General features: G+C 46.3%; 1 protein-coding gene across 1 annotated transcript in view; it reads left to right on the top strand.

Annotated features, from left to right (window-relative positions):
• The first annotated feature begins 860 nt into the window (after positions 1 to 860).
• The window catches only part of CFI (complement factor I), a 114751-nt gene continuing 89545 nt past the window's right edge, over positions 861 to 26066 (top strand). Inside the window, exon 1 of the mRNA XM_068281427.1 lies at positions 861 to 970. Within this exon, the coding sequence (XP_068137528.1) occupies positions 911 to 970 (60 nt within the window). The 5' untranslated portion in view covers positions 861 to 910. The remainder of the gene's footprint in view (positions 971 to 26066) is intronic.

Raw genomic sequence — 26066 nt, 5'->3', positions numbered from 1 at the left:
AACATATTGGTAATATTTACCAATATTTTACTATGGCTAAACCTACAGTCACACAGAACCCTCCCTCTACTGATTCCTAATCCTAAACCCCCCCCCCTGGTGGTGCCTAACCCTAAGACCCACCCCCCAGTGTTGCCTAACATTAAGACCCTCCCTGGGGACGCCCAACACTAAAACCCATCCTGGTGCTGCCTAACCCTAAACCCCCCTAAAGCTTTCCTTCCCCCTCTACCGCAAAGCCGCGATTTGCGGCAATCAAGGTAAATTTTGGCACCTGGTGGAACCCGATAAGTAGTAGTGATTTGAAATATTCCTGGGCGCCGGGAATTGCAGAAATGCAAATAGCGCAATTGCATTGAATTGCGGCATTGCATTGTGGAAATACAATGCGACTTTTGCAGTTGCAGTTTTTTCCGAAAGGCTTCTGCGCTCTTTTTTTAACATGTACTCCTTTTGCCCGATTACTGCAACAACAACTGCTTTTAAGGTGGAGGATAACTTCTTGTAACAGTGAGAGTGGTAACATTATTCTTCAGACAGTTATTTGGCATACACACTGAATCACTGATTGTTTGATTTGCTTTAATAACTGGATGGTGCAATGCTGAAAAGTCCTTCCTTTATGTATATCCTTCTAAGAAATAGCTGTTTGCAACACATGGCTTTACTGTTAAATGCTTTGGCCTGTACCGGCTCTCTGTTTACAAGATTAGCAGCAAATCCCTGTTTCATTCACTCTTGCCAGCTATAAGGTTCAGATTCCAGGCTGCAAACTCTGATCACTTCTGCAAACATACATTGCTAAACCTGTTGAATCAGTGGTTAAAAATTAAGTTTTTGATTGGTAGACAGTCCTGCCTAATTTCTCCAGAAGCTGTAGCTGTGGGGTACAACAGGAAGAATCATCACAATGAGGACCTCAAGGACAGTGTGGCTTCTTGTAAGCCTAGCCTGTGTCTGCACAAAAACGGTAAGCACAAATGTATCTGAATGCCATTTTTATAGCAGGAACTTCTTACATGACTTTATTTATGGGACCCAAGAACGTCCAAAGGTGGCCATGTACCATACAATTTTTTTCTTTAGGTCTTTTAAAGGCAAATCAGTTTTCTTGATTAATTGTATTGTTTTAAAAAAAATCAAACAAATCCACCATAAGCTATTCAATTTTTCTAAAAATGTATCTGTGTTTTCCACCACATTCAGCAGATGGAAGTTTGTTTGATTTTTCTCAATTGAAAAAAAATGATATTTCTATCCAATCAATCTTTTTATTGAAAAGAAAACCATGAAAATGTAACATTTTGGTTGAATCTTGTTTGGCCACCTTAGGCTTGTTGCTATACTGTATGTATTTTATTGTGAAAATGTTTGTGAAATTTAGGAATATAATAACTGTAAACTTTTGTGATGAGATTTCTTAAGGTTCTTCAGGACTGGAGATCATAAGAGATCCTGCAATCCCGTCCTGACTTTAGTAATATGCTATTAGGTAGCAAGAGTTTGTGCCCCTCACCCACAGAAGATCACATCAGAGCATAGTGATTGTTCCTAAAAGATGAATGGAAAATTGCTGTGCATCTGCAGTAGCATGGATGTAGTATGTCCATGTAAAGTATGGGTTTTTTCCTCAATATAAATCCAAGTGTGAATCTGCATACAACTCCAAAGCAGCTACAGAATACATTATTAGACATAAGAGTTATTACATAAATAGAAGCTAATAAATCGATGACTGATGTTTAATCATTTTATAGATTGTGAAAGGCTGTAATTTTTTCAGATTGCCGTGGTGGGTGTTTGGGCAGGAACATGGAGGGGCTGAGGAGGCCATGAAGGGCAGGAACCACACAAAGTTTAATTTTCCTTATGCTCCGTACTGTACTGATGGGGCTCTCCTGAAACTTCCACACAGCGAAGTCTAGCTGAATTTGAGGAGGTCACTTGGTTGTAGAAGAGCCTTGTGACTGACAGCAGACAAGTTTTTGCAGTGGAGAGACCATATACTACACAGTTTTACGACCTGTTTACAGTGATTACCAAATTTTTCAGACTATAAGACGCTCCGGACCATAAGGCGTACCGAGGTTTAGAGGACGAAAACCAAGGGCTGTCTATGGTTCAGGTGCATCTTGTAGACCTTCTCCCCCCAAGCTGTCCACCCATGGAGTTCTAGCACCAAAGAGAAACTCCAGAGATGCTGCAGGCTCAGTGTGAGAAATGCCCCCTGCAGTGACACTACTTCAGTTACACAATGTTACAATATAAGGATACTGTATATGATAACCAAAGTTTAAGTCAGAGTTACCATAAATGCCACACATGCCTACCAGCTGAGACACGTCAGCAAGTTTGTCAGTCACTGATTGACTGTCTCCAACTGTCTCTCACTGTCCCCTCTCCACCAGAAGATAAGTAAAAAAAACTGTGTCTCTCACCACCCAATCCAGCCTCTCACCACCCAATCAGCAGCAGTGCGCATCTCCTCCTCAATCTCCAGACATGCTCTCTTTCCCCTCCACCGACTCAGTTCTTCTTTCAGTACAGGCACTTGTTGTATCACTTGCTGTTACTGACTTCCGGCGGTGTGTCGCGCTTTCCTCCCCCCATCTGCATTTCCTGGTTTACTGGCATCCTTACTGCGTGACCTGTTCCGCACATTGTAAAGGAAGCACTATTCACAGCCATGGAAAAGTACAGATGGGGGAAGGCGAGCGTCACCGCCGGTACTCAGTAGCAGCAAGTGATACAACAAGTGCCTGAACTGGCAGTAGAACTGAGCAGGCAGAGGGGAATAAGAGCATGACACACTGCCAGGACTTACAATGAGAGCTGCCTGATCTGCCAGGAGAACTGAGGGAGGCAGTGTGATTGCGTCTGGAGATTGATGAGGAGGAGCGCAGTGCTGTTGACAGGGTGGTGGGAGGTATTCTGTACTTTGCTTGTGGCCACACATTCGGACTATAAGACGCACTAACATTTTCACATAAAGAATAGGGAAGCCTTTGACAGGCCCTGGCCAATTGAAGCGCTGGCCCTGATAAGCACCCTCACTTCTAGTATGCCAACCTCATGCAAATTGTAATAGTAACAATATTGTTCTTGCAGCTGTAAATCAACAAAAAAAAAATTCTAGTTATCTCCTAACTTATATAAATACATGAGTCCACAAGCTGGCTAGAATTCTGCAGCTGGTACTATTTAAGCATAAAATATTATTTAAAACTAGCGGAAGACCTGACATTGCCAGGGTATGTATTTGGCTGTTGTTGGCTCCGTCCTTTTTTTTTTTTTAACCTTAACACACAAACACTCAATGGCCAAGTTTGTGAGCTTTTGGGTTCCTCAGCATCAATAGTTTAAATTTTCCCATAGAACTGAAACAAATCTGTTTGGCTGATTGTGGCCCTGCCCTCTTTTCTGAGTTTGAATCCCAGTCACCCAATGACCGACTGTAACAGGTTTGAGGCCTCTGCTATTAACAGTGTAAGAATGGCAACAATTTAAATATTCCCCTAGAAGATCAATATGTGAATTTTGATTGGTTGTTTTAGGCTCCACCCTCTTTCCTGAATAATAATCCCAGTCACCCAATGACCAAAGAAGTTTAAAAACCCTGCCTTTAAAAGTGTAAGAATGGCTGCAGTTTACATTTTCCCAGTGAAATATTTTTGCTCCGCCCACTTTTTTAAACGTATTATTATTTATTTATATAGCGCCAACATATTCTGCAGTGCTTTTCCAAATAACAGTAAGACAACACAGGGAACATAGGTACAACCAAAAAGTGTACAGCAGAGTCTCAAGCAGCACAAATATTGCAACAAAACAGTAAATATTAGGAGGATGACCCTGCCCTTTGCGAGCTTACACACAGTCACTTAATGACCAAGATTGTGGGCTTTCAGGTTCCTAGCATCAAAGATGTGGGAATGGAAGCAGTTAATCCAGCAAATAAAGGTGATTTGCTGTTTGTGGCTCCGCCCCTTTATTCACCCAATGATCAACTGTACCAGGTTTGTGGGCTTTGGCATTAGCAGTGTAAGAATGGCAGCAGTTTAAATATTCCCCTTGAAAATCAATAGCTGAATTTTGTTCATTTTGTTCTAGGCTCCACCTACTTTCCTGAATATTTATCTCAGTCACCCAGTGACCAAGTGTGCCATGTTTGAAAACTCTGCGATTAACAGCCTAAGAATGGCTGCAGTTTACATTCTCCTACTGAAAACGAATTGCTGAAATTTAGACATATAATTTTATATACTGTATATATAGGTCTCAATTCACTAAGCAGTTTAGACTAGTCTACTGATGGTTTTTAGTCTACTGATGGTTTGGTGTAATGTTTTAGACCTGTTTTTAGACCTGGTCTAAGACAATCGGTAATTAGCTTGGTAAAGCAGTGGAAATGATCAAAAGATGCAATTTACAAAGGCAAACAAGGAGTAACCACGCCCACTTTTTTGGACAGAGATTAGACCAGCTGATTTCTGTCGGTAAAGTATTTTTTTTTAGGTATTTTAGATGTGACGGTGGAACCTTTTGCATTAATTATGCAGGAGTTTAATTGTATGCAGAGTAGAGCTCATCAGAGGAGATGGATGTCAGTCATAGCTACTCGTTTGTGAATTGCATCTTCTGATCATTTCCCCTGCTTTACCGACCTAAAAACAGGTCTAAAACATTTGGTAGTTATTAGTGAATTCCCTTTCGATCCAACTGATTTACACCAAACCACCAGTAGACTAAAAACAGTAGACTAGTCTAAACTGCTTAGTGAATTGAGGTCATAGATGTATAGTATAAATGACAAACATTCATTCCAATTACACAATGGCCTCAATTCACTAAGCAGTTTAGACTAGTCTACTGATGGTTTTTAGTCTACTGATGGTTTAGTCAGTTGCATCAAAGGGGAATTCACTATTACCAATTGCTTTAGACCTGTTTTTACGTGGTCTAAAATATTTGGTAATTAGGTGGTTAAAGCAGGAGAAATTATCAAAAGATGCAATTCACAAACGGGTAGCTATGACTGACATCCTTCTCCTTTGGTGAGCTCTTCTCTGGATACAATTAAACTCCTGCATAATTGATTCAAAAGGTTCCATCCTCACATCTAAAATATTGTACCTCACAGAATTACTTTACCTACAGAAATCAGCTGGTCTAATCTCTGTCATAAATAGTGGGCGTGGTTACTCTTTGTTTGCCTTTGTGAATTGTGTAATTACTGAATGTTAGACCATGTCTAAAAACAGGTCTAAAACATTACACCAAACCATCAGTGGACTAAAAACCATCTGTAGACTAACTGCTTAGTGAATTGAGGCCTTTGTGGGATATTCCTTTAAGTTGGAGAATGTTGAAATGCTATTGAGAAACATATTCAGAAATTGTGAAATAACTTTAGGGAATGATAGACGGGAAGAGGTATTTGTGGTTGCTAGTAAGCCAACTCTCCTTGTGCAATAAGCTTATGTACTGATTTGTGCAGTCACAGTGCACAGTATTGTTTTTACTAGACGACTTGGTGATAATCTGCTTGCTTAGATCTTGAATATTTAAAGCACACCTGAAGTTAGAGGAATATGGAGGCTGCCATATGTATTTCCTTTTAAATAATAACAGTTGCCTGACAATTCTGCTGATCTTTGTGCATGAGCACAGCTGTGCTGCACCTGTGCAAGCATGGAATCGCCTGCGCAGTAGAATGGAGCCCTTCCTGTCCAAGCTGCTCTGCCTTACTGCTTACCAACGCAGGCGAGCTCATGCTTGAAGTGGACTGTGGTCACAAGCATGGAATCCAATAAGAGCTTGCCTGATTTCTTTGGGGGGTCTGCGCTTGGCAACGGTGGACCAGAGGAAAGCACGGGAAGCCTCTACAGGATCCAGAGGCTTCCCTTTTCTTAAGTAAGTATTTGACTTTTGACCTGTGGTTCGCCTTGGGTACACTTTAAAGAAAACCTTAACCAAAATCTCCTTCACTTCATGTAATACTGTATCTGCCATGAGCTACATGCCTAAATAACATTATTTTACTTCCACGTCACCATGTAACCTAGCTGTTCAGGGCTGCGGGATCTGTTGTCTCTTTTTCATGGAGGCTGCCATCTTGTTTCTGCAAATACAGAAAATGACATTACCTGGAAAACCTATAACCTTACAATGAAACCTAACATTTGACACTTGCTTTCAGACTCTTCAGGTTTTCTTCTGGCCCAAACTAAGCTCCCTTGAAGATAGAGTGTTTATTCTACATGATAATAGAAAATTACAGTTTAAAACCTGGATTTATGGTGAAACCCTACCTTCATTTATTCTGAAATTAATGTGTGTGTCCTGACAGACTTTAAACACACAACCTTGCTGGCTGTTGTTTTTTTTCACACATCCCAATGGCTACCTGAGGAAGAGGGGAGACTACCTTGGCAACCTATACTGACTGAAAGGGGGGGCTACTGAGGGGAGGGGGGCCCTTGCCTACCTATACTGAGGAGAGGGTGGCTACCTTGGCTAACTATACTGAGTGAAAGGGGGGCTACCTATACTGAGTGGATGGGGGCTAGCTTGGCTACCTATACTGAGTGAAGCAGTAAAGTGTTGTACCGTGTTAGCCATGAGTAAAAGCAAGAAGTTTTGAATCAGGATGATACCATTTATTGGCTAACTTAGAGATGGATAAACAGTGAGCTTTCGACTTATAAAAAGCCTTCGTCGGACTGGTTCCTGACCAGAACTGAAAAACACAGCTTATATACACTGACATACAGAGGAGAAACATTCTTTAGCAAACATAAATGTAATTAGATGCCTTAACTGTTACTGAGGAGACTTTCCCAGGCATCCTATCTAAATTGATAAGATCAATAGAATCCTCAACATGACATAAAGCAGACTCTGGTGATGAAGAGACATCGTAAATTCCAAATTCAAATGGTAACTGGCCTGGTTACATGCACCATTAATTCTAAGCTTAAGAGAATTGTGGCATTTAAAGCCAGCACCTGAAAGCAAATAAAATGAATAGTGACAGTGAATTCCATCTTACACAGCATATGGCACAAAAATGAATGAAAAGATAGAAAAATTAAAATTAAAAGAACTGTGGCATTTAAAACCCATCGTACCAGCACAAGAAGTTGGAGTCCTTGTTTAAACCATCTTGTACAGTTTTGAACCAATGTATAAACTTAGTTTCTTGTGTTAGTCTCATGTTTCCCGATTTGAAGCCACCCTTTAATACAGTGACGCGAAAATCGCTTAAACTGTGTCCAGGTAAACAAAAGTGTGTTGGTATTGGGAGATCAGTATAATTTGTAATATCCTTTTTCCTGCTGTTAATAGTGGATCTGTGGTGTGTCATGCGATCCCGCAGTGGTTGACTTGTTTGTCCCACATAAATTCCTTTGGGGCATTTTGCACACATGATCAGGTATACCACATTAGAAGAGTCGCAGGAAAAGGTGCCTTGTACTTTGTATTCCTGTTGTGTTCCTGGTATTAGTATCCTGTCAGTGGAATGGATGTATTCACAGGTCCCACATGTTTTCCCTCGGCAGGGGAATGTTCCATTCTGTTCTTGCCTATTTAAGGCACTCCTCACTATCATCTGCTTAAGATTGGGTGGCTGTCGGAACGCAAGGAGGGGAGGTTCAGGGAATATCTTTTTCAGTCTCTGATCCTTGTGTAGAACAGGATGAAGTTCTTTTGCAATCTTTCTTAAGATTTCCAAGCGTGGGTTGTAGGTTACTACCAGTGGGACACGGCTCTCTTCCTGCCTCTGCTTGTACTCCAGGAGCTGAGTCCTAGGGATGTTGTTAGCTTTCCTGATTTGGGTCTCAGCCATTAGAGGATTGTATCCCTGTTTTATGAAATTCTTCTTCAGGTAACCCAGGTGTTTGTCTTTGTCATCCTTGTCAGAACAGATCCGATTGCATCTTATTGCCTGGCTGTAAATTATGGAATTCTTTATATGTTTGGGGTGGAAACTGTCATACCTGAGGTATGTGGGACGATCCGTCGGTTTGCGGTACATGGATGTTTGTAAGCTGTTCTCTCTGATGTATATGGTGGTGTCAAGAAAGTTAATCTCCTTGTGAGAGTAGCTCAATTTCAGTTTGATTGTGGGATGGAAAGCATTGAAGTTCCTGTGAAATTGGACAAGATCCTCCTCACTTGCAGACCAGATGATCAAGATGTCGTCGATAAAACGGAAGTAGGCAATGGGTTTTATATGACAAGTATTCAGGTATTCTTCTTCAATCTTTGCCATGAAGAGATTTGCGTACTGCAACAGAGTCTCTGTACACCAACATTCCCCACAATGATGGAATTGCGGCCTGTCGCAAATATCTTCAAGGTTTGGGCACACCTATAAACTCAATTGCTGGACTAATGAGATTCGTTCTCACACACAATTATTTCACTTTTGGGGAGGACCTCTATTTGCAGCAAATGGGAGTGGCAATGGGCTCACGGTTTGCACCGCAGTACGCAAATCTCTTCATGGCAAAGATTGAAGAAGAATACCTGAATACTTGTCATATAAAACCCATTGCCTACTTCCGTTTTATCGACGACATCTTGATCATCTGGTCTGCAAGTGAGGAGGATCTTGTCCAATTTCACAGGAACTTCAATGCTTTCCATCCCACAATCAAACTGAAATTGAGCTACTCTCACAAGGAGATTAACTTTCTTGACACCACCATATACATCAGAGAGAACAGCTTACAAACGTCCATGTACCGCAAACCGACGGATCGTCTCACATACCTCAGGTATGACAGTTTCCACCCCAAACATATAAAGAATTCCATAATTTACAGCCAGGCAATAAGATGCAATCGGATCTGTTCTGACAAGGATGACAAAGACAAACACCTGGGTTACCTGAAGAATAATTTCATAAAACAGGGATACAATCCTCTAATGGCTGAGACCCAAATCAGGAAAGCTAACAACATCCCTAGGACTCAGCTCCTGGAGTACAAGCAGAGGCAGGAAGAGAGCCGTGTCCCACTGGTAGTAACCTACAACCCACGCTTGGAAATCTTAAGAAAGATTGCAAAAGAACTTCATCCTTTTCTACACAAGGATCAGAGACTGAAAAAGATATTCCCTGAACCTCCCCTCCTTGCGTTCCGACAGCCACCCAATCTTAAGCAGATGATAGTGAGGAGTGCCTTAAATAGGCAAGAACAGAATGGAACATTCCCCTGCCGAGGGAAAACATGTGGGACCTGTGAATACATCCATTCCACTGACAGGATACTAATACCGGGTACACAACAGGAATACAAAGTACAAGGCACCTTTTCCTGCGACTCTTCTAATGTGGTATACCTGATCATGTGTGCAAAATGCCCCAAAGGAATTTATGTGGGACAAACAAGTCAACCACTGCGGGATCGCATGACACACCACAGATCCACTATTAACAGCAGGAAAAAGGATATTACAAATTATACTGATCTCCCAATACCAACACACTTTTGTTTACCTGGACACAGTTTAAGCGATTTTCGCGTCACTGTATTAATGGGTGGCTTCAAATCGGGAAACATGAGACTAACACAAGAAACTAAGTTTATACATTGGTTCAAAACTGTACAAGATGGTTTAAACAAGGACTCCAACTTCTTGTGCTGGTACGATGGGTTTTAAATGCCACAGTTCTTTTAATTTTAATTTTTCTATCTTTTCATTCATTTTTGTGCCATATGCTGTGTAAGATGGAATTCACTGTCACTATTCATTTTATTTGCTTTCAGGTGCTGGCTTTAAATGCCACAATTCTCTTAAGCTTAGAATTAATGGTGCATGTAACCAGGCCAGTTACCATTTGAATTTGGAATTTACGATGTCTCTTCATCACCAGAGTCTGCTTTATGTCATGTTGAGGATTCTATTGATCTTATCAATTTAGATAGGATGCCTGGGAAAGTCTCCTCAGTAACAGTTAAGGCATCTAATTACATTTATGTTTGCTAAAGAATGTTTCTCCTCTGTATGTCAGTGTATATAAACTGTGTTTTTCAGTTCTGGTCAGGAACCAGTCCGACGAAGGCTTTTTATAAGTCGAAAGCTCACTGTTTATCCATCTCTAAGTTAGCCAATAAATGGTATCATCCTGATTCAAAACTTCTTGCTTATACTGAGTGAAGGGGGGCTACCTATACTGAGGGGTGGGGGGGCTACCTATACTGAGTGGAGTTAGGCTACTTTGGATACCTATAACGAGTGGAGGGGGGTCCCTTGCCTACCTATACTGAGGGAAGGGGGCTACCTTGGCTACCTATACTAAGTGAAGGGGGGACAGCCTTGGCTACCTACACTGAGTGGAGGGGGGCTACCTTAGCTACCTATATTGAGTGAAGGGGGGCTTCCTTGGCTACCTATAATGACGGGGAGGGGAGCTACCTTGGATACCAATAATGAGTGGAGGGGGGCTACCTTGGATACCAATAATGAGTGAAGGAGGGCTACCTATCCTTGGGGCTACCTTGGCTACCTATACTGAGGTAGAGGGGGCTAACTATCCTGGGGGCTATTTTGGGTTTCCTTTACTGTGAGAGAGGGTGCTACATTGGCTATCTATACTGAAGGGGAGGTGGGCTACTTTGAGAGGGAGGGGGATACCTATCCTGGGGGCTACTTATATTGAAGGGAGGAAGCTACCAATACTGGGGGGGAGCTATCTATACTCGGGTAGGGGGGTGGACCTTTGGCTACTACCCCCATGGCAGAGACAGAGGGAAATCCAAATAAACAGACTGCTTTTGAACTCCCCCAATCCACCATATCACCCCCCCCCCCCCCTTTGGAACTAAGACACCCATACTTCTGACTGCTCCATGTAATAAGGACTACACATGGGTTTTATAAACACACAGGGTGTGAGTGTGAGAAGAGATAAATGTATCATGACATACTGAGCAGATAAAAAATGCAGAGCTGTAGTGGGTAAAGCAATGTTGGATTAAGATGAAATGGGGCCCTAGACAAGGTAGTATCTTTGGCCCATGGTAATGCTAATGGTCCTTTTGGCAACCTGAAGTGGTAGACAAAGCAGAGAAAATTGCGGTTGGGCCTGCCTTGTGGATAATCCTACTCTGAGGCAGAGTAGGTTAGGTTGTCCTAGATTAGGTGATCCGATTTGTGCCAGTCAATACTACCAACTTTCACAGTTAATAGCAAAGCCTCCATAAAAGCAATCTTAAGATTTTCTAGGTATCTTCAGGAGAATGGTGGGAACAAGTGAAAAAAAATTCCAAAAAGATTTTGTAGTTTTTGAGAAAATCGGTTTTGAAGACTTCAAAATAAATATTTTTTTAAACTGGGTAAAATAACATTTTAGTGCATATACTTTAATATATATTAGTTCCAAGCGCTGTATACACATTTTAAGAAAATAGACAGCATGGGGTCCTCCCCCCTCAAGCCTCGTTAGCCCCTTGTCACCCAAGCAGGTTGGTATAGCCAGAATGAGGAGCTGCGTGAGACTCCAAAGCCTAAGCTATGGCAACCCGCATGGTCCCTGGTGGGGTGGAGGGGGGGGGGCTCAGGAGGAGAGGGGCTGTAAAGCCTTTCTGCTCTTCCCAAGAGCCCTTGCCCAATCCATGGACAAGGGGCTCATCCGGTGCCCAGGAGGAGAGTGGGGGTAACTATACCCATTCCTGTGAGTGTAGGCCCTAAGGGGATTCTTGGTGGCATCTAGAGGTCCCTTTTAACAAGGGGAGCTCCAGATGCTCACCACCTCCCCATTTCCACAAAGAGTTAAAATGAAATAAAAATATAACAATGAGAAAAGTACCGGTACTTTAATTATTTATTAACCATACCTACCTTTGAATAATCCCACGCCAGTATACTCGGAAATGCCCTTTTATCCTTGGATCTCCGATGAACAATGAAGACCCAGCGCACACGTCGATCCCTGTACTGGCACTTGCTATACTAAGTATAGGAAGACCTGGCAAAGCATCTTCTAAACTTTCTCCAGGGCTCTCCATTTTTCCTCTAAAAGACCAATAGGAATCCTCCCTGAGAAGTCGGATTCTCATCTGTCTGGGAGTCCGGGAAGAGCTTTTAAAGATGCTCTTCCAGGGCTTGCTATACTTAGTATAGCAAGCCCTGACACTGCTGCTGGCACCCGCCGCTGCTCCGTGCAAGCCCGACAAAGAAACCCCCACCCAGCTCAAGCCTCACCCCCGCTGTACCACACACTTAGTGCCTGCCCACCCCAGGCACAAAGGACAGGGGATCTGTAAATAGTGTAAATGCGGAATTTGGAGAAGATTGCATTTATGGGGGCTTTGCAATTAAACATGGAAGTTGGCTGTATTTTATATTCCGCTGAATTTTACTCAACATATTGCAATCCGAATTCTGATTCGGAAATCAGTTTATCGTGGAATTCGGAAACTCCTCCCTACACTAGACCACCAGGAAATACTATATAGATAAGTGGGTAATCACTAGAGCAAGAGGGAAAACTATAAGGGGTAAGGGGCACAGCATAGGGATCACTATTAGCCTGGGCTGCAAAAGGATTTAAGGGGGTACTCTGCCTAATCATGTTTGTTTTTTGAGGGGAGGGGACGAGTCTTACAACTTATGTCTGATAATTTAGGGTGTGGGAAATCCCTGCCTATTAATGTGAAATGCTGCCTAAATATGTTATGCAAACATCCTTCCTAATTATGTATGGGGGATTCCCTGCCTATTTATGTGAAATTCTGGCTGAATAGGTTTGGGGAACATGCTGAATAGTTATGCCTGGGGAACGTATTTTCTAATTATGTTTCTTTTATCGAGAAACTGTGACTTTTTTGACATTTTTATTCCTGCAGATTGGGGTGTGGGGTCAGAGGGGAGTGAGGGTAGGTTGACCCACAAATTTCTGATGGAGGCTGGATTACCACGTGAATGTGTAACAGAGGTATGGCAAAACTATCTTGTTAGATAGAGGAGCTAAATATTTGCTTAGCTATACACACAACCACTTGTACTATTTCCCTGAAACCTAAGATAAACAGAGGTGGCTGTTTCTGGCAAATTACTGTAATCTAATTAATTTATGTCAGAAACAAACTGCAGTAAGATAAAGAATATGGAATGTCATCACTGCTGCATAGATCAAACTGCCATACAGTATTAACATATATGATTGAAGCCAAACAAAGCGAAATGGAAAATGGAGGCTATGAGTGGGGATTAACATCTTGAAGAGAGCAGATGCTGCTTAAAGAGGAGCTGTCAGCCATACTATCGCAAAAAAACACATACAGTATATAAGTAGATAAATACTTGCTTTACTTACATAACATATGTATTGCACTGTCCATGTTTTGATTTTAGTGATTTTTCTACATTAAAAAAGAGAAAAACCTTCCTAGCATTTCCCATTTTAAGTGTTGCTATTTTGAAGCCAATCCTGATGTAATTTCCTCCCTTACTCTCCTCTGCCTGATTTGCCCGCCCTTCACTAAAGAATGTGCATTGTCTCAGCATGAGAAATATTGGCCAATCAGAGAGGAACAGAGGTGTGGGAGTGGAAAACAGGAGGGAAAGAGGCTTCAGACAATCAGGTTGCATTAGTTACCGTATTTTTCGCCATATAAGACGCACTTTTTCTTCCCAAAAAATGGGGAGAAAAAGTCCCTGCGTCTTATACGGCAAAGGCAGGGAATCCCCAACTGATAATCGCCCGCCGATGCAAACCGCTGACCCGCCGCAACATTGGGGATTCCCTGCGTAGTCCCAGCCGCATGTGTGTGTCTCTGCTCTGTCCATCCCCCTTGTCCGTGTCTCTGCTCCCCTGCGATGTGTCCCCCTCCTGGCCACTGAGTGTTTGCTGTGTCCCGCCCGCTGGTCTGTGTCTCCGCTCCCGTGAATGTTGTGGCAGCCAGCGTCTTACCGAATCCATGCTGCCCGGGATCGCCAATGTCCTGGCTTCCCTCTCTAGTGACCCGCACTTGTGTAGATGGCCGCTCGGTCCCGCCCGCTTGTCCGGATCTCCGTTCCCCTGTCTGTTGAATGTTGTGTCAGCCAGCGCGTACCGAATCCATGCCGCCTGGGATCGCCGATGTCCTGATTTCCCCCTCTAGTTACCGGCGCTTGTGTGACGTCACACAAGTGCCGGTCACTAGAGCGGGAAGCCAGGACATCGGCGATCCCAGGCGGCATGGATTCGGTACGCGCTGGCTGCCACAACATTCAACAGACAGGGGAACGGAGATCCGGACAAGCGGGCGGGACCGAGCGGCCATCTACACAAGTGCGGGTCACTAGAGATGGAAGCCAGGACATCGGCGATGCCAGGCGGCATGGATTCGGTACGCACTGGCTGACACGTCATTTAACATTCAGAGGAACGGAGATCAGGACAAGCGAGCGGGACCGAGCGGCCATCTACACAAGTGCGGGTCACTAGAGAGGGAAGCCAGGACATCGGCGATCCCGGGCAGCATGGATTCGGTAAGACGCTGGCTGCCACAACATTCATGGGAGCGGAGACACAGACCAGCGGGTGGGACACAGCCTGCTTTTATCGGTGTGTCTTATTTTCAGTGTGACTTTCTGTGAAAACCCAGGACATAGAAAATGCTGTGGTGTGAACACTTGTTTGGAGGCATCACTATGGAAACACATGTAGGAATATAACTGTTAATTCAGGTACTGGATAAATGGTGGAACAGATACTGGGAACAGTTTGATTCAGCATGGAAGCGTTAGGCACTGGCATTTGGCCTCAATGGGACACAGCAGACACTCAGTGGTCAGGGGAGGGGGGACACTTAATGCAGGGGACCGGAGACATAGACAAGGGGGTGAGACAGAGCGGCCACACAGGGGTCACAAGGGAAGGGGGAAACTTAATGGACGGAGCAGAGACACAGGCTAGGGGGCTGGACAGAGCAGCCAGACAGGGGTTAGAAGGGGACACACACCTAATACACAGGAAAAGGAGACACAAGCTACGGGGCTGGGCAGAGCGGCCACACAGAGGACAGAACAGGGAAACCTGGCAACAGAAGAAAACACCTGGGGATAAACGGGACAGGAGGAGACATCTGGGGACACACAAGAGACAAAAAGAGGACACCAGTTAGGGGAGAACATTATAAGACGCTCTTGGAACATGGGCACACCAGGTTTAGTATATACTTTTTTCCCCCCCGATTTTTACCCTCTAAACCCAGGTGCGTCTTATATTCCGGAGCGTCTTATACGGCGGCAAATACGGTAAGTCTGAGGGGAAGGAGAGAAGCAAAAATGGACAACCCAGCATGCCCTGCAACTTCCTTTTTGTGTACCAAATAAGAGTCAGGTAAACTGGAGAATGATTATTTATCAACAGGGCTGTTAGTAGGCTAAAATGCACCCAGGCGAGGGTGTAAAAATTGTGCCCCCCCCTTCCCCGCGGAGCCAGGTAAAGGTGCCTGCAGTATAGGTTAGCCAGGTGTAGTTGCACTCAATATAGGTAGCGAGCTATAGGTCCCCCCAGTAGAAGTATCTAGGCATAGGTACCCCAGTGTAGGTAGCCAGCTATAAGTCCCCCAGTATAGGTAGCTAGGCATAGGTGCCCCGGTATAGTTGCCCCCAGTATAGGTTAGCCAGCTAGGTGCCTCCAATATAGGTAGCCAGTATAGTTGCCCCAGTATAGGTTAGATAGGTAGGTGCCCCCAGTACAGGTTAGCAAGGTGGGTTCCTCTAATATAGGTAGCCAGAATAGTTGCCCCCAGCATATGTTAGATAGGTAGGTGCCCCAGTATAGGTTAGTTAGGTAGGTGCCTCCAATATAGGTAGCCAGTATAGTTGCCACCAGTATAAGCTGGCTAGGTAGGTAGGTGCCCCCAATACAGGTTAGATAAGTAGGTGCCCCCAGTATAGGTTAGATAGGTAGGTGCCCCAAGTATAGATTAGATAGGTAGCTGCCCCTCAGTATAGGTTAGATAGGTAGCTGCCCCCCAGTATAGGTTAGATTGGTAGCTGCCTTCCAGTATAGGTTAGATTGGTAGCAGCCCCCAGTATAGGTTAGATTAGGTAGCTGTCCCCCAGTATAGGTTAGATAGGTAGCTGCCCCCCAGTATAGGTTAGATTAGGTAGGTGCTCCCCAGTATAGGTTAGATAGGTAGCTGCCCCCAGTATAGGTTAGATAGGTAGGTGCCCCCAGTATAGGGTAGGTAGGTAGATAGGTTCCCCCCCTCCCCTCTAATGGAGGGGGAAGTCAGCCGCGGGGAGGTCAGCCCGACCTCTCCCTCCCTTCCTCTCCCCGGGCCGCCCTCCGTGCTCCCCTCTCCGACTGCAGAGTGAGCGCAGGGAAGTGTTGTATAGAGTAGCAACTCACCTCCCTGCGTTCCATTCGCTGATCACTTGCTGCTGGTCTCTTGCTCTGCATAGCCGCTAAAACACACTTTACTTCCTGCTAAAACAGGAAGCAGCGTGTGTATCAGCGGCTATGCAGAGCAGGAGACCAGCGGCAAGTGATCAGCGATTGGAACGCAGGGAGGTGAGTTGCTACCAGAGCCGGCGCTACCATAGAGGCAAATGGGGCGATTGCCCCAGGGCCTCCAACCTCTGCTGGGCCCCCCAGGTGGTCTTTTTGACTGCTCCCATATGCCTGCATGTTCAGCTCAGCTGTAGTGGCAGGCAGGCCCACACTGGCCAGGGGGGGAAGGGGGGCAATCTCCCCCCAGGCTGCCTTTCATTCAGTGATTTAGGGCTGGTCCAGTGCCTGGTGTATTCAGGTTTGTTGTTGTAAGGCAATGTGAAACACTAGGCTAGCTGATAAAAGTGCAATTATAGGGCAGGCAAGCTGCTAAACATACACAGCATGATGCAGAGCTTGCCTGGAGGGTCTGTGGGCAAACGTCTGTCTGGTCTCTCCCCATTGTTATAATGACTGCATGTGTGGATAAAGTGTTATACAAGTTGAAAAGTTTTTGACAGTCCCTAGACTCCAGGAGGGCTGCTTTCTGACTTGTGTAAGAGACCAGCAGGGACAGGAGTCCTATTACAGGCAAGTAGCCTCTGTGTGATGTGGGACTGCAATACAGATAAGCTCTCTGATCCATCTCAGGCTATTCTCAATTTCTCTACACTCTGCCTCTCTCTGGGCTAGTACACGCCAAAATCACAATAGCAATCGCTAGCAATTTGTGAGTGAGATTTTGTGAAACGATTTTCCGAGCGATTTTTTAATGAATAGCTCCAAAAAATTCTACATGCAGTGTGTTTGTGATTTTGAAAAAATCACAACGCTGCTGTGAGAACACACTCATAGGGTAACATTAGCCAAGCGCTTTCCAAATCACTGATGCTCAGAAGCCCTTTTGGTGTGCACCAGCCCTTCTTCGTTCACCTTTGTTTCCCTCTTCCCCTAGTGCTGGGTGTCTTCTTGTCATACAGGAAAGCTAAATAAAAGTGCAATCCTGGTGATTTTTTTTAAATGTCTGAATGGTTGACTGAATAGCTAGTTGGAACATGGCATACGCAGCTTTGTGAGACATTCTTGGGCGACACTCTTAATTTCTGTACTGACTGATTCTGCTGGTATGTCTCTGTTCTGGTCCAAGGGGGGTGTCCGCCAACAAATCTCTGCAGAGGGGCCTGATGTAGTTACACCCCTACCCAGCTGCCTTGTAATAACTCACCTGTCCCTGCAGCAGCTCCATCCCATGCTCTCTCTTCAGCCACGCTGCCTGCCTCTATGACCCTGTGCATGTTATTTACTTGTAACATGTGCCGGATGGAGGAGACACGGGCAGCAGGGCTGAAGGCAAAGCACAGGATGGAGCAGCTGATACAGGTGAGTTATTACAAGGCAGCTGAGCTACACAATGTGCGGGGGCCATGGGAGAAGTCTATGCGAGACCACGAGTGGCAGCAGTCGGTTCGGGGGCTGACTTCGCTTGGGGGGGATGTAGGGGGGCCCCAAGTTACTTTTGCACCAGGGCCCCTGTGTGGCTTAAACCGGCACTGGTTGCTACTCTATACAACGCTTCCCTGCGCTCACTCTGCAGTCTGCAGTCGGAGGGGGAGCACAGAGGGCGGCGCGGGGAGAGGACGGGAAGGAGAGGTAGGGCTGCCCTCCCCGCGGCTGACTTCCCCCTCCATTACAGCGCCCCCCCCTCAGCGCTCAGGGCGGCCGCAGGGCCCTAGAAACGGGCCTGTTTATCAACAAGAAAAGTAATAGTGATTTTAACTTTTGGATTGCCTGGTTAGCAACCTTATTACTTGTTTACCAGATAAAAATAAAGAATTTTTGATTTTATGCCCGACAATTACACTTTAAAGGACCACTATCAGGAAAAATGGTAAAATTTCAAGTACATGTAAACACATGCAAATAAGTATTTTTTTCCAGAGTAAAGTGAGCTATACTGTACATTACTTTTCTCCTACGCTGCTGTCAATTTCAGCAGTTAGTAGAAATTAGACAGAACTGACAGGTTTTTGACTAGTTCATCACTTCATGGGGGATTGCCAATATTTTATTTATTCTTTACAAAAGCACTCCCTGGATCTATACAAGGCTGACCCCCCCCCTTCCCCCTACACACACACACACACACACACACACACTTTCTGGTAATTGCGTGATCAATTGCTTTCAATATGGGCTGCTATAAACCCATGCAGGGGTCGAGTCGGCCATGAACGCGGGTGGATGACGTCCACCTGCTTTTTTCTTTTTTTAAAGATTCTTTTATTTAGAATTGTTTTTCAACATATAAACAGAGAATAAACAGTCAAATACAAAGAGTAATATCAAAGCACGAAAATGTCATAGCATGCATGGTAACACTGGGATACCCAATAGCAGTTAACATTTAACGGTGAGAATAGGTACAATAACATCCTTATGAGAAAAATAGCATGGTCCAGCCGCTGGCCTGCGCGGCTATGAGCGATCTTGTTAAGTACCTAAGATAAAATATAGGCAACGATAGGTTATAGCATGTATCTAAAGTCTGGTGGGAACATCCATTATCCTCCGAGCTGTAAGAGGCAGGTAGCCCTGAGCCCAATGGGAACACACATCAGGAGCTACCTGGGAGCTTCATCATAGAGGAAGGGAGTGGACATAACCCCTATTATATAACCAGAACTTGGTGTTGCCAAGCTAAGCTTAGGTGTGAGATGTTGATATAGAAAGGACAGATAGTCCCTATGGAGGGTAGGTATCTAGGTATCCCCTTAGGCTTTTAGGATATAAGAGGTATCCATGACCGTAAGAAAGTATCTAAGAAGAAGGAAGAGAGAAATAGCAAGATAGGGAAAGAAGGAATAGAAGTTAGAGAGCATGTCAGGAGATCCCCCCAAGAACCAGCCCACTCCCCCCGAACGCCAATGGGGTAGGGACATGAGTACCGGATGGGAACTACCATGAAAGAGGGTAGATTGGTTTCCTGTGTTCCCAGTTTGCAGGCAAGTAAGGTCTCCCCGCATGTTTTATGTAGCGCCCTGGGAGTGCACAAGGGAACGGTAGTGTTCAGACTCTTTGAACTCAAACCAGCCAAACCAAGTCTTCCAAAATTGTTCGTGTTTGTCGTGTATGGTTGCCGTGAGTTCTTCCATATATCTAGTTTGGTCCACTTCTCGTATCCACTCTATAATTGTAGGTGGATCCGGGGACTTCCACTTTTTGGCTATCAGTGCCCGGGCAGAATTCACTAGGTGTCGCGTGAGTGTTTTCTTGTATCTGCGGATTGACCAGTGATTGTGATGAAGCAGGAAGAAGGCTGGTGAGTCAGGTGGGTGAAAGTCTGTTATTTCCTGCATCATATCCCTTATGCCCTCCCAGAACCGAGTAATCTTACTGCAGGACCAGAAAATGTGCAATAATGATCCAATATCTTGCCCACATCTCCAACATAAAGGGGATGACCCCGGGAACATTCGATGTAGTCTAGTGGGTGTGAGGTACCACCTTGTAAGGATTTTATACCCTGATTCTTGAGTCTTGGATGAGATTGAGGATTTGTGGGAAAAGATAAGAATTTTCCCCCATTGTTTATCTGAGAATGTCAGACCCAGATCAAGTTCCCATTGCTCTTTGTATGTTGCTGTAGGTAAATCCTGATCATTTAGGAGAGAGTACATGAAAGAAATCATGCCTCGCATTGGGCCCTCCCCTTGACACGTTTGCTCAAATGGCGTCATAGGCCTGCTCAAGGCGGCTTTGGGGCCTTGGGACTGGATATAATGTCTAAACTGCAGCCAGGACCAGTGGTCCAGCGTTGGAGAGTTAAGAGCCTGTCTTAAGTTTTGTAGAGTGATCCAGTCACCATCTTTTAATAAGCTTTGGGCGCGTAGATTGGGGCAATTACGCCATAGAGGGTAACTTTTAGGGGACAGGCCAGGGGGAAAACAAGGGTTGTCCAGGACAGGGAGCAGAGGAGAGGGCCAAGGCGATATGAGAGAACCCTGTCTAAATTTTGCAAGGGTCTTAAGTGTTTGAGAAATTAGAGATGCTGCCGGGTCTGACACCTTAAGCAGTGGGGCTGACCATGGGGAGAGCGCCAGATGTCCCTTCATTATTTCCTCCTCCATGCCCACCCATCGCTTGAGATGTGAGTGCCTGTGCCAATCTATGATTCTAATGAGAGTGGCAGCTGCATGATAGAGACGGGGATTTGGAACCGCCATGCCACCTAACTCTTTGGGAGCTGTTTGAAGGGAATATTTAATTCTTGGTTTCCGGCCACTCCAAATAAACCATGAGAAAGTTTGTGTAATTGCTTTGAAGTAATGGGAGGGAATGGCAATTGGTAAGGTTTGAAATAGATATAGTAGTCGGGGCATGATGGTCATTTTAATAATATTAGATCTCCCAAACCACGAAAAGTGCGGCTTATCCCATTGGCGTAGGTCTTGTTTAATACGTTCATGGGTAGGTATAAAGTTAGCTGTGAAAAGGTCTTTTGGGTTTGGGGTGATCTGCACTCCTAGATATTTCAGTGCCGTTTTGGGCCACTTAAAAGGGAAATTGGACTGGAGCGTAGCTTGTAAGTCTCTCGGGAGGAGAACTCCGAGTGCCTCGCTTTTGTCATAGTTAATGGACATATTGGATAAAGCGCCGTATCTTTTAAATTCTATTAAAAGGTTGGGAAGAGAGACATGAGGGTTGGTGAGATAGAATAACATGTCGTCTGCGTATGCAGCTACTTTATGTGGTGAGGATGATAAGGAAATACCGGTAACATCTGGATTGTTACGGATTGTGCACAGGAAGGGCTCCAGGGAGAGGGCAAAGATTAGGGGGGAGAGTGGGCACCCCTGTCTGGTCCCGTTCCGGATAGAGAACGTTTCGGACAGCACGCCATTGGCTCTTACTTTAGCATGTGGACCCGAATACAGTGCAAGTATCCTTTTCCGCATTTTGTCTCCCACACCCACATGTCTGAGGGTTTGGTCAATGAAGTCTAGAGTTGGGCCGAACCTCCGATTTTAGGTTCGCGAACCGGGTTCGCGAACTTTCGCGGAACGTTCGGTTCGCGTTAAAGTTCGCGAACCGCAATAGACTTCAATGGGGATGCGAACTTTGAAAAAAAAAAATAATTATGCTGGCCACAAAAGTGATGGAAAAGATGTTTCAAGGGGTCTAACACCTGGAGGGGGGCATGGCGGAGTGGGATACACGCCAAAAGTCCCCGGGAAAAATCTGGATTTGACGCAAAGCAGCGTTTTAAGGGCAGAAATCACATTGAATGCTAAATGACAGGCCTAAAGTGCTTTAAAACATCTTGCATGTGTATACATCAATCAGGTAGTGTAATTAAGGTACTGCTTCACACTGACACACCAAACTCACCGTGTAACGCACCGCAAACAGCTGTTTGTACTAGTGACGGCCGTGCTGGACTGGTGCGCACCATGGCGAGAGTGCAGGTTTTTGTGGCTTTACAGCCCATATGGTCGGCCTGGCTGATGTAGCTGAATGACAGAACAGTGACTGTCCAGCTGATCAAATTTGGTCTGACCACAATGAAGCAACGACCTTATTATCTTTTGTGTGCCCCCCGAGACACTCATCTAGGCGCCGGTCATTGCTTCATTGTGATACGCAAGCCCCTTCACCACGGCAAGGTAATGATCACGAAGGGGAATGGGCGCATGTACATGCCTTTTCTTTTGTTGTTGCAGCTGCCCTCAGTGCAGCCAGAAAAATTAGGCAGTCATGTACACGCACCATAAAAATTATTACAGCGGCCGCTGCTAGCAGCGGCCTAAAAAATTCAGCAATCCGCCTGGAGTCCCGGACCCTGTTGGTGGTGGCGGAGAAGGTAGTGAAGCGGCCTGCAGGCAGACATGCTGTGTGGAGGGACTGGGAGCGACTTAGTCTTTTTGGGGCAGGCCAGGCAGCCAGTCACACGGCGTGCAGGCAGAGATGCTGTGTGTGCGGGGACTGACTTAGTCTTGGGGCGGGCAGCAGCCCTCCGGGATCCATGCCTCATTCATTTTGATAAAGGTGAGGTACTTAACACTTTTGTGACTTAGGCGACTTCTCTTCTCTGTGACAATGCCTCCAGCTGCGCTGAAGGTCCTCTCTGACAGGACGCTTGCGGCAGGGCAGGAGAGAAGTTGGATGGCAAATTGGGACAGCTCTGGCCACAGGTCAAGCCTGCGCACCCAGTAGTTCAAGGGTTCCTCATCGCTGTTCACAGCAGTGTCTACATCCACACTTAAGGCCAGGTAGTCGGCTACCTGCCGGTCGAGGCGTTGGTGGAGGGTGGATCCGGAAGGGCTACGGCGAGGCGTTGGACTAAAGAACGTCCGCATGTCCGACATCACCATGAGATCGCTGGAGCGTCCTGTCTTTGACTGCGTGGACACGGGAGGAGGATTAGTGGCAGTGGTACCTTGCTGGCGTTGTGCCGTCACATCACCCTTAAAGGCATTGTAAAGCATAGTTGACAGCTGGTTCTGCATATGCTGCATCCTTTCCACCTTCCGGTGAGTTGGTAACAGGTCCGCCACTTTGTGCCTGTACCGAGGGTCTAGTAGTGTGGCCACCCAGTACAGCTCATTCCCCTTGAGGTTTTTTATACGGGGGTCCCTCAACAGGCAGGACAGCATAAAAGACGACATCTGCACAAAGTCGGATCCAGTACCCTCCATCTCCTCTTGCTCTTCCTCAGTGACGTCAGGTAAGTCAACCTCCTCCCCCCAGCCGCGAACAATACCACGGGAAGGTTGAGCAGCACAAGCCCCCTGCGACGCCTGCTGCGGTTGTTGTCCTGCCGCTGTCCCCTCCTCCTCCTCCTCCTCCTCCCCCAAAGAAACACCTTGCTCATCATCCTCTGAGTCTGACTCGTCTTCTGCACACGACCTCTCTTCTTCCTCCTCCTCCCCCCTCTGTGCTGCCGCAGGTGTTGAGGAAACAGCTGGGTCTGATGAAAATTGGTCCCATGCCTGTTCCTGCCGTAACGGTTCCTGGTCACGCTCATTCGCAGCTTCATCCGCCACTCTACGCACAGCACGCTCCAAGAAGTACGCGTAGGGAATTAAGTCGCTGATGGTGCCCTCACTGCGGCTCACCAGGTTGGTCACCTCCTCAAACGGCCGCATGAGCCTGCATGCATTTTTCATCAGTGTCCAGTTGTCGGGCCAGAACATCCCCATCTTCCCAGACTGTTTCGTTCTACTCCAGTTGTAGAGGTACTGGGTGACGGCTTTCTTCTGTTCTAGCAGGCGGGAGAACATGAGCAGGGTCGAGTTCCATCGAGTGGGGCTATCGCAAATGAGGCGTCTCACCGGCATGTTGTTTTTACGCTGAATTTCTGCAAATCGTGCCATGGCTGTGTAAGAGCGCCTCAAATGCCCACAGAACTTCCTGGCCTGCTTCAGGACATCCGCTAAGCCAGGGTACTTTGCCACAAATCTTTGAACCACTAGATTCATGACATGTGCCATGCAGGGTATGTGTGTCAGCTTCCCCATATGCAAAGCGGCAAGCAGATTGCTGCCGTTGTCGCACACCACGTTGCCTATCTCCAGGTGGTGCGGGGTCAGCCACTCATCCACCTGTTTCTTAAGAGCAGCCAGGAGAGCTGCTCCAGTGTGACTCTCCGCTTTGAGACAAGCCATGTCTAAGATGGCGTGACACCGTCGTACCTGGCATGCAGCATAGGCCCTGCGGAGCTGGGGCTGTGTAGCTGGAGAGGAGAACTGCCACTCAGCCAAGGAGGAGGAGGAGGACAGCGAAGAGCATGTAGCAGGAGGAGAGGAGGTGGCAGGAGGCCTGCCTGCAAGCCGTGGAGGTGTCACAATTTGGTCCGCCGCTTTCTGCTTGCCATCGTTCACCACCAGGTTCACCCAATGGGCTGTGTAGGTAATGTAGCGGCCCTGCCCGTGCTTGGCAGACCAGCCATCCGTGGTCAGGTGTACCCTTGACCCAACGCTCTTCGCAAGAGATGACACCACTTGCCTCTCAACTTCACGGTGCAGTTGGGGTATGGCCTTTCTCGAAAAATAAGTGCGGCCTGGCATCTTCCACTGCGGTGTTCCGATGGCCACAAATTTACGGAAGGCCTCAGAGTCCACCAGCCGGTATGGTAACAGCTGGCGAGCTAACAGTTCCGCCACGCCAGCTGTCAGACGCCGGGCAAGGGGGTGACTGGCCAAAAGTGGCTTCTTCCGCTCAAACATTTCCTTCACGGACACCTGACTGCTGCTGTGGGCAGAGGAGCAGGAACCGCTCAAGGGCAGAGGCGGAGTGGAGGAGGGTGCCTGTGAAGGTGCAAAGGAGAAAGCGGCAGAAGCAGATGATGCACCTGAAGGAGGAAGAGGAGAAGGAGGGTGACTTTTCTTTTGTGTGCTGCTGCTGCTTTTGCTCAGGTGGCCATCCCATTGCTGTTTGTGCCTTTTCTCCAGGTGCCTTCGTAAGGCACTTGTCCCTACGTGAGTGTTGGCCTTTCCACGGCTCAATTTTTGTTGGCAGAGCGAACAGATGGCTTTGGTCCGATCTGAGGCACACACATTAAAAAATTTCCACACCGCTGAGCCACCCTGGGATGTGGGCACTATGGGGACCTCAGCAGCTGATGCTGAAGGGCAAGTTGGCTGGCTGTACATAGGTGGCGATACATGGTGCCGGACTCTGCCACCAGCTGTTTCTGACGAAGAGCTGCCCCAGCTTCTTTCAGCAACTTCTCTCCTCCTACTACTCTCTGACTCCCCCTCTGAACTGTCCCCCTCTTCATCTCCTCTATTGGGAACATACAGAGGATCCCTATTACCGTCATCATCGTAGTCATCCTGCCCAGCTTCGCTTGCCTCAGACAAATCCAAACTTGCACCATCAGTAGGTCCTTCATCCTCCTGACACGTTACATCCATAGTGTTGCCGCGTAACTCAGACATATTAGCTGGTGAAAATTCATCTGGCTGTAACAACAATGGCTGTGCATCAGTGATTTCAACACTAAATAATTCTTGCGAAGTGTCAAATGCAGCGGAAGTGGTGCTAGTAGTAGCGCTGGTGGCTGAGCAAGATGAGGTGTTCTGTGTCGCTAAATACTCAACCACGTCCTGACAATCTTGGGAGGTGATGGGACGTGCCTTCTTCCGAGCACTGTACTGTGGGCCAGATCCACACGAAATTACATTTACACGACCTCGCGCAGACCTGCCGGGTGGCCTTCCTCTGCCTCTGCCACTACCTCTTCCTCTTCCTCTACCTGTTTTGTCCATATTGGGTATGCACGGAGTGGTATATCACACTGCGTGCACTCACGTAGGTAGGTGGGTTCACTTAACTGCACAGGTATGCGCACTGATGCGGTGGGTTCACTGAACAGAACAGGTATACAGTGGCGGGTTCACAGAACAGGTATACAGTGGCGGGTCCACTGAACAGAACAGGTATACAGTGGCGGGTTCACAGAACAGGTATGCAGTGGCAGGATCACTGAACACAATAGGTATGCAGTGGCGTGTTCACTAAACAGGTATACAGTGGCGGGTCCACTGAACAGAACAGGTATACAGTGGCGGGTCCACTGAACAGAACAGGTATACAGTGGCGGGTCCACTGAACAGAACAGGTATAC

This window comes from Hyperolius riggenbachi, chromosome 1 (assembly GCF_040937935.1).
Source record: "Hyperolius riggenbachi isolate aHypRig1 chromosome 1, aHypRig1.pri, whole genome shotgun sequence".
NCBI lineage: Eukaryota > Metazoa > Chordata > Amphibia > Anura > Hyperoliidae > Hyperolius > Hyperolius riggenbachi.
The sequence above is the reverse complement of the archived record's forward strand: the minus strand, read 5'-3'. Positions and strand labels throughout refer to the sequence as shown.